Source organism: Micropterus dolomieu, linkage group LG01 (genome assembly GCF_021292245.1).
Source record: "Micropterus dolomieu isolate WLL.071019.BEF.003 ecotype Adirondacks linkage group LG01, ASM2129224v1, whole genome shotgun sequence".
NCBI lineage: Eukaryota > Metazoa > Chordata > Actinopteri > Centrarchiformes > Centrarchidae > Micropterus > Micropterus dolomieu.
In genome coordinates this window covers 22,407,232-22,416,516 of record NC_060150.1, presented here as the reverse complement: position 1 = coordinate 22,416,516, position 9,285 = coordinate 22,407,232, and the positions used below count along the sequence as shown (strand labels likewise).

Sequence of the window (9,285 nt, the reverse complement as noted above, 5' to 3'; positions counted from 1 at the left end):
AGCGTGCCACTGGCCTAAATGACGGATCAGAAACAGCAGCACCCTCCGCAAATTGAGAGAATGCGCCACCCGCAGGATGAAAACAAATGCAAAAATTGGCATGAATGATAACCTATTGTTTTACAATAAAAAAAGAATTCCCACCCTCACCATTTTTACTGCTCCCTCAGTCACTTCATCCTGGTGCCGGGGCTGATTTGACTGATAAATTTGTTCAATTGTGTGACCTAAACCTTTTAGCCATTACCGATGTGTGAGATCCGCCCATGACCCAGCTTTAAACAACAAATGACTTATCATTTTTAACTATATATTTTAACCAGATAAAGGGTTTTTAGTCATGTGATGTCTGGATCTTAATTTATCAGAGAAACAAGCTGAGTTCCTTGCCTCTAGTAAAAACCTCCTGAACTGGGAGAAGCTCACTACAATGAAGGTAATGGTGGTGAAAACAACAACTCCCATGATCCTGTGCTCAACACAGGTAAACTCTGTTTCCCAAATGTCAGCCTTTTTAATGTGAAGATGAAACCATTTTTCATGTTGATGCCGTTTACATTCACCCCAGATGCAAATTCAAAAAATGCACTGCAGAATGTTCAGGGTCTATACATGTCTATATATATATTTATATAAATAACTGTATATGTATACTATGTTTTATTTTACCATATTTTAATATACACTTAATTATATGTTAAGTTCTGTGTGTGTAGCATGAAAAAGTCTAAACAACGTTATTATCCAAAATGAAAAAACAAATCCAAATGTGTCCAAATATCCAGCAGGTTAATTCAATCATTTAAACAAACGGAACAAGCAGGGACGCTCAACATATAACGACAATTGCACAGATACTGAACAGAAATGATGGGTCTATATACTGACACACAACAACACACAGGCAGGGTGATTAACAACTGGTGTGACACATTAGGGTAATCAATGCAGACAGGAAACTAAGCTCGACACAGAACAGCAGATGTAGGCTCCGTTCAGACTGCAGGCCAAAGTTACCCAAATTTTGCTCATGTGTGACTCAAATCTGATCATTTTATGACGGTGTGAACAGGCCAAGTCACATGGAATCTGATCTTTTCCAGTTTGGATTTGGGCCACTTTCATATGTGGTCCAAATCCGATACAGATCGTATCTTTTTTATATGCGACCCGAGACTGGACACTCAGGTCAGAATTGATGTGACTTTGACGTCACTCTAGAGCAGCTGTTCCCCTGTCAGACGGAGCTGCGATGAACGGGAGCAAGCGAGCGATCATGTTTAAGACTTGCTGCTAAACAAAACGCTTGTTTTCGGTCCAGAAATTGGATAAACACCGACTTTCTATGAGGAAAATGCAAAAGAAGTGACCACAATATGCCAGAGGAGAGAAAAAGAGGGAAAAGAAGGAGAAAGAAAGAGAAAGAAGGAAAAGAGATACAGTTTGAAGAAGGAGCTCAGAAAACAGAGCTCAGAAACAGAGCATCAAACTGAAGAGAAACAAACAAGAAGAGGATAGAGGGACTCAAGCAAGTTACAGCAAACTACTGGACACTGAAATCAGTAAGTTTTTGCATTTATTACCATAAAATAAGTCCCAACTGAAACACTCAAGCTAATAGCTAACAAGCTAACACTGGACTGTGGTTACCTAGCAACGGCATCAAACAGCAGTAGTGCTGTTTTAAACACAGAAGCTTGAAGATCAACACCTGTTTCATGATGTCTCCACACTCTGAAACCATTGACTACCCCCCCCCCCCAGCTATCAAAAGCAAAACTGCAAGGGGGGGAAAATATAAACAAACATTACTTTGAGAAAGACCAGAAATCCTGTTCCTGGACCACTACAAAGATGGAAGATCCTGCAATTTAATCTTCTGGACGGATGAACCATGTGCCTGGCTGAATGTGTTCAGCTCTCATTACCCAGCAATAAAGAGAGCAGGCATTTGTAATGGATGGAAAATAAGTGTACTGGAAGAAAATGACTCTGACACCACCAGAATAACAGTAAACCTGTTCAAAAATGGAACTGCCATGATACAAGGCGACCTGAGACAATTTGAGCTTGACTTTCCTGCTATGAGACGGAGCTGAGAAGGAGGTCCTCACAAGCATCGCTCCAACCCTGGGAGTCAAACCTTCCTGTTCTGTCCCTGCTCCATACAGACAGACTGCTGATGCTGACACTGATCCTCTCCTGCTACAGCACTCTGACATCATGAGAGCGCACTTCTCCCAGATGGAAATAGAACTGGTACAGATCAGAGAGCAGCTGGACCAACAGCAGCCTTCCTCTCCTACTGTCAGTGACTTCCAGGCCAAGAAAGAAGAGGACAGTGTCAACTCACAGCTGAGAGAGTTTCAACAAGAACTAACTCGTCAGAGAAGACAGCTGGATCATCTCAGTGAGGAGGTGAAGGAACTTAGGCAGGACAGGGACAACTGCAGAACTGAGTTGGCTACTCTGAGAGAAGAGCTACAAGACAGGGACAGGCTCAGTCTACAAGCCAGACTGAACTCCACACAACCCCTTGTGCCCGCCTCTCAGATCCAGACCACATCCAGCCAAACTCCCATTACACCTGCTGAAGGACAACACAGCCCTTTCCTCGAGGACTCTACGGAGGACTGTCTATTGCGTCATCAACTGACCCCACCCTTACCCATGCGTGGGGAAGCGCCGCTCCTCTCACCTAGCAACCTTCACAGCTGCGGTCCATCGGCATGGAGACGAATATTTTAATTTTGATATTTTACCTCTTAATAGAGGAACTAGAGGTACATGATGTATCTCAGGCTGAGAGAGGAGCCTGGCCAGGTAAATACGAGGGAAAGTAACTAAGAAACGTTACATTTTATATGTATTTAGGCACTATAGGCTTCCTAAAGCTAACAGTAATGCCCTGATGGTCAGTGCTACAGGAACAGGAAACTCTTTTCATCCATCATCCTGCAGGCTGTCTGTGACCATCAGGGCCACTTCATTGACACCTACGTGGGCTGCCCTGGGTCGGTCCACGACTCCAGAGTGCTCCACTACAGCCCACTGTACAGGAGTTCACTCTACCCTCCTCCAGGGCATTTCATCCTTGGAGGCACAGGTACGCTGCGCCTCCAACACCCACTCCTCCTCATCACTCCCTACAAGAGGCCAATACAAGGTGTGGGAGCCCAGCGCTTCAACAGCCATCACTTCAGGGCACGCTCCATTATAGAGTGTGCTTTTGCGATGATGAAGACCAGGTTCCGGGCAATCTTCCTGCAAGCGCTGGAGGTGCACCACACCTTTGTACCTCACGTGAGTATTTTTTTTTAAATTATACTAATGAGTAAATCAACAGACTGATTCATCAAAAACCATAAAAAAAATTTTTTTTTAGACTGAAATATATTTTTAACCATTTCAGGTCATAACCACATGTGCCATCCTCCACAACATCTGCCTTGTGGCTGGTGACATTGTGGCCCCAGAGGATGAGCCTGAGGAGGACGAGGCAGAGGATGAGGGGGAGAACGGTTTGGAGACAGTGGTGCTCCCTTGCGTGACCAGCTGTCTGCAGAGGTGTCTGCCCTGGAGGAGGTGTCCCCTGACCACCAATATTTTTAACAGGCAAGTAAAAGATCGGTAAATTCCTATTCATATCCTAACAATTTTGCCTGTTGAAATATTTTGTAGAGATTTATTTTGTCAAAATAAGATTGTGAATTAGTATTTTATGTGCGCAGCTTATTATTCTTGCCTCTTACTAAAACTTCTTAGTGAAATGGCAGCTATCGATTGAACCAGCCCTGCAAACCCACTGATGGACAATGCAGTGGACAGTGGAGAGATGCATCCACACCTGCTACACACTCTGGAGACCACCCCAGATGATGTCCTGCTGACCAGGGTCTTTATTGTGGTAGCCCATCCAGGTCCAGCAGCATCACCAGGGTCTCCCTGCTCAGTGGAATAATTGTTGTAAATAGTTGTAAATACTAATAGTTATAAAGACCACAGAAAATAAAATAAAACCCCTTATTATTTAAGGATTTATTTTTCTGCAAGTCTCTCTAGTAGAGAGAACAGCCTGTCCCTCCTCCTCCTCGATAGAAGCAATTACGACAGGTGGGGTGGTGGAATGCCTCTGTCCCAACACCTCATCCATGAGGACAAACCAGGGCCAAGTTGCAGCAGTGGGCTTTCCCCCTACACCCTCTCCTGACCCTGGACACTTGCAATCCTAAGGCACAGGAAATCAATCATTGTAAATAACAACAGCAGAAATACAAATTTCAGCAACTGTGTTTATTAACGTGCATGGCTGGATGAATGCAGTTTGTAGTTCCCTTTATGCTACACAGTGAACAATTTATACAAAAATTATTTTTAAAAAAATGTATACAGAATATATAAGTTTCAAATCACACATACATACTTTGTATTTTTTTTATTTTTTTTTTTAAATTGTCCCACTTTTTTTTTTTTGCTTGGAGGGAAGTCACCTTCCCCCACAGGCCCATTTTCTCCAAAATTGTCCTAATCACAGAGAAACAAAAGAAATGGTAATTTTGTGAAGACTGGAAAAGGTGACAGGGCAGGACAGAGACACAAAAACACAACAAAGGGCTGCCCCATCTACTGGTTTTCGTATTGTTAAAGGCTTTGAATAGGATGGGGGCTCATTTATCTGTAACTTTAAGTACACGATGATTAAATGCAGATATTACAAAAGGGCTATTGATACTTTAATTACCTCCAAGCCACGTTGGCAGAAAACTTTGCCCCGGTGAAGAGGTGGTCACTCTCCCCACTCAATTTAATGAAGAGGGCAGTTTGCTCCTCGCTCCCTAAAACAAAACGACATGTTCAAGTAAGTTTTTTGCTTCACACCACCAAACAGTAAGCAGCATAAATCGCAAAATAACCTAGTTACATTAACCGTGTACTATATCCCAAGGTTTTTGTAATCGTTACTAATGTTACGTGGTAATGTTATTTTCATGTACATAATATTAAGTATAAGTGATGTATAATATCGCTACAATCTCGGTAAGACGCAGGTCTGACTCTGAACCTCTTCGATTTTAAGTGAAAACGTAAAAGGCTTTATTTTTTAGGTTGTAACTTGCCCAGCCGAGTTTAACTTAACGTTAATGTTAGCACATCAATAACCTCAGGTAACGTTAGCTCGCCAGTTACTGGCTATCACTTAACTCACGTTAACTTCTTCCACAAAACTATTCTTTAAATGACACATTGCGCTTTTATGCCTCGTTATTTTTACATTTGTGTAGTTGGCTTTTGAAGTGAGTTGAAATCCAATACTTACATTTATAGGTAAAATCCGGGGGGCTCAACTCCACAACCACAGCCGACGCCATTATACACTGGGACAATCAAATGGTGCGCAATGAATGTCGGGATACCTGGGGCTGCGAAGGATCCAGCTGTTGGATCCTCCAAACGGACGAAAAGAAGGCTGTAGTTGAAGGAGCCTTCTAAATGGAACAGCCTAGTCGCATCGACTGTGACGTATTCGGTCTTCAAATGCAGCCTTCGAAGGATGCGGTCCCTGAATTGAGACACAGCTAGTAATCCCCCCCCCGTACCAACCAGCTGCCTCCATACAAACATCCCAAGCCAAGACGCCAGTCACACCCCTGCACCTGTCCAAGGCCCGGCCTCTAGCCAGCCTCCAGCTAGGAGATCCAGACCTGAAACCACCACCACAGCTCCACATCCAGACCCGACAGCTGAGTCTGAACAAACACACAGGCAGAAGGGCTGACATTATCCTCCTCATGGACTGTAATGGAAAGCTCCTGGAGGATGGCCAGGCCACCAAACCCACCGCATCACCAACATCCCAACCCACAGCCAACACAACACTGGCCACTGATATCCAGCCAGAGAGCCCCCCAGCCTGGAGGTCCTATACCCCCACCTCATCCCAACGGCAGAACCAACACTACAGGAGCAGCAGCCTATTGGACTGAATTATGCTGCAGCGGTGAGAAGAGCCACAGCCACAGCCCCGCCCCCCTCTGGTGAACTCAAAGACATAAATTATTACACATTCTAAACCTGCTCTGCTCTCGCCTCATATAGCTACATGGTGCAAGAGCAGAGACCTCTTAGAGACATCACAATAATTCACAATTTAGCACGTTGGATATCATTTTAAACAAATAGTAATATAAGGACAATTCTTAACAGTATTTCACACATGATACACTCTAAAATGTCACTCAAAGTTTAATATTTTATTCATTTACCTACAACACTATTTTCCTCTTTTTACAATTTTTCTTTTTTTCCCCCATTTTTGATTACTAGTATTTTTTAATATCTAGTTTACTATTATTTGTTTTTTTAAGGTGTTTGTCTAATTTTTGAACAAATTACACTTTACAATAACATGTTGGAACATTCAAGGTCTGAGATCATCAGCTTTTGGTTTAAAGAGCAGAAATCCAGATTTTAATAGAGAGTTAAAAGATTCTGACATCATAGTTTTACAGGAGACATGGTGCAGAAGATGTTTCCACTGGTCGTCCTCACGGCTACACTGAGATTATTATACCATCAACAAAAAATCCCACAGTAACCCAAGGCAGAGATTCAGGAGGCATGATTATATGGTGTAAATCAGAACTGACCCAGTCCATCACAGTTTTTAAAAAAGAAGAATCTTATATATTGTTGAAAATTAACAAACAGATGATTTGTGCTGAGCAACGTCTACATGTGTGCCATCTATATACCTCCACCAGAATCCCCCTACTACAACCCAGATATTTTCTCTATTCTTGAGGAGGACGTTAACCATTATAAAACCATGGGAAATGTATTACTCTGTGGAGACTTGAACGCTTGAACAGGGGAAAGAGCTGACACTATGAACACCCAAGGAGACAAACACTTACCTGGAAGCACCTGCTTCCCCCTCCCTGAATGTCCTGCTAGAAAGAGCTTTGACAAGCTTACTAATACAAGCGGTATGTAGCTTTTACAGCTCTGCCGTATGCTGGGTCTGTACATAGTTAACGGCAGGCTACGAGGGGACTCTCTGGGTCGCTACACTTACAGCTCAGCTCTTGGCAGTAGTACGGTAGATTATTTCATTCAGATCTAGATCCAATGTCTCTTAGAGCTTTCACAGTCAGCCCCCTCACACCCCTCTCAGACCACAGCAAAATCACTATCTATCAGAAAAGGGCTCAGTCTAAGTCTGGGGCCCCTAGTGCCTGTGAACTGTTTAACAGCACATACCCATACAGATGGACCCCAGACTGCATGGTGGCATACCAAAAGGCACTGGAAAATCAAAACATACATGATTTAACTCATTTATTTCTAACTGAAACATTTCCCCAGAATAATTCTGGTGTAAATTCTGCTGTGAACAAAATCAACTCAATATTTCATCATTTGGCTTCATTGTCTAATTTGAAAGCCTCCAAACCAAAACCTCAACAAATGAACAATAACATATGGTTTGACACTGAATGCAAAAACCTAAGGAAAACTTATCATAGGGACCAGATAACCACAACTTATGCTGTCAATATGAGGCCACTCTGAAACAAACAAGTACACCCTAAAAACTAAGAAAGAACAACACAGCAATAACCAGCTCTGTGAAATTGGGGAATCCTTAGTTCAACCAGTTCTGGGAGAAATGGAACAACCTAAACAAAACCCAGCAGGATGAATTGGCGATCCAAGATGGATATACTTGGATTAATCACTTTAGTGAATTATACAGTAATATTACAAAAAATGATGATCAGCACAAGATATTCACGAAATGGAAAACTCTGGAGGCGGTGATAAAAAACAACCAAAACCCTCTAGATTACCCTGTAACAGAACAAGAATTAACAGAAGTCATGTGGTATTGATGGAATTCTCAACGAAATGATCAAATACTCAGACCATAAAATCAGATTGGCTATACTAAAACTATTCAATACTATTCTAGCAACTGGAACTTTTCCAGACATCTGGAACAAAGGTTTAATAACTCCAATTCATAAATCCGGAGATAAATATGACCCAAATAACTACAGAGGAATGTGTGTATCCAGTAACCTGTGAAAAATATTCTGCAACATCATTAATAAACGACTTGTCAACTTTGTTGATAACCACAATATTCTGCATAAATGCCAAATTGTTTTTTTGCCAAATTGCAGCACAACGGACCATATATTTACCCTCCAGACACTAATTGATCAAGAATTAAACATTAAGAAAAGAAAGGTATATGTCTGTTTTGTTGACTTCCAAAAAGCCTTTGATTCCATCTGGCACGAGGGCCTTTTCTATAGGCTACTTGAAAGTGGCATTGGAGGGAAAACACATGATTTGATTAAGAACATGTATTCAAAAAGTGAATGTGCCATAAAGATTGGAAATAAACAGGCAGGGATGCAATCTCAGTCCAGTTCTCTTCAATCTATATATCAATGAATTAGCAAACCAATTAGAGAGTTCCACGGCACCTGGCCTCCTCCTGAACGACACAGAGATCAGAGGTCTGCTGTATGCAGATGACTTAGTGTTGCTTTCACCTACTAAAGAAGGTTTGCAGCAGCACCTTAACCTCCTTCAGAGATTCTGTCAGACCTGGGCCCTGACAGTAAACACAGCAAAGACTAAGATAATGATCTTTCAGAAACAATACAGAAATCAGGTTACACACAATTTCTATTTAGACACTAAATTACAACACACAAAACACTACAGTTACCTTGGCCTTAACATTACATTCACAGGGAACTTCAACATGGCCGTGAAAGATCTGAGGGACAAAGCAAGGAGAGCTTTCTATGCAATAAAAAGAAACATTAAAACATATATTCCAATTGAAATCTGGCTTAAAATGTTCCAATTTGTACTAGAACCAATAATTCTTTATGGTAGCGAAATCTGGGGGCCAAAACTTAAAGAATTTGACAAATGGGACAAAACAATCAAAGCATCTTTCCATACTGAGTTCTGTAAGAGCATCCTGCAGGTGCAGAGAAAGACACCAAATAACCTGTGCAGAGCAGAGCTCGGCGAATACCCCCTCCTACTAAAAATACAGAAAAGATCACTTAAATTTTACAATCACTTAAAATCAGTTAACCCCCAGACATATCATCACAAAGCCCTAACATACCAGGAGCTGAAACCAGAGAAGAGTCCCCTCAGCCAGCTGGTCCTGAGGCTCTCTGCAGTAACAAGTCCCCAACAGCCTCAGGACAGCAACACCAACTCAAGCAGACCAAACCAAATTATCAGCAAGCA

The 9,285-nt window shown here is 42.0% G+C and overlaps 1 protein-coding gene and 1 long non-coding RNA gene across 3 annotated transcripts in view; one reads left to right on the top strand and one right to left on the bottom strand.

The window, feature by feature from the left end:
• Positions 1-1,266: 1,266 nt before the first annotated feature.
• Positions 1,267-4,010, top strand: LOC123975089 (putative nuclease HARBI1). Of its 2 annotated transcripts, none has more exons than XM_046056255.1 (4): positions 1,267-2,823; positions 2,962-3,303; positions 3,413-3,615; positions 3,766-4,010. In XM_046056255.1, the coding sequence occupies exons 1-4, from the start codon at positions 2,788-2,790 to the stop codon at positions 3,785-3,787; spliced, it is 603 nt and encodes a 200-aa protein (XP_045912211.1). In that variant the 5' UTR covers positions 1,267-2,787; the 3' UTR covers positions 3,788-4,010. The 2 variants fall into 2 exon arrangements, with proteins under 2 accessions (XP_045912211.1, XP_045912202.1); XM_046056246.1 differs by having other exon boundaries at positions 2,920-3,303.
• Positions 4,011-4,100: 90 nt separating this feature from the next.
• The window catches only part of LOC123977666, a 6,755-nt gene continuing 1,570 nt past the window's right edge, over positions 4,101-9,285 (bottom strand). The window contains exon 5 of the long non-coding RNA XR_006826735.1: positions 4,101-4,144. This is a non-coding gene — a long non-coding RNA (uncharacterized LOC123977666). The remainder of the gene's footprint in view (positions 4,145-9,285) is intronic.

Excerpts from the sequence above, each read along its gene's own strand:
- LOC123975089 (XM_046056246.1), top strand. The coding sequence starts at position 2,788 with ATGATGTATCTCAGGCTGAGAGAGGAGCCTGGCCAG. Across the intron at positions 2,824-2,919 it reads TGAGAGAGGAGCCTGGCCAG|TGCTACAGGAACAGGAAACT; the intron begins GTAAATACGAGG and ends CCTGATGGTCAG. Across the intron at positions 3,616-3,765 it reads ACCACCAATATTTTTAACAG|TGAAATGGCAGCTATCGATT; the intron begins GCAAGTAAAAGA and ends AAAACTTCTTAG.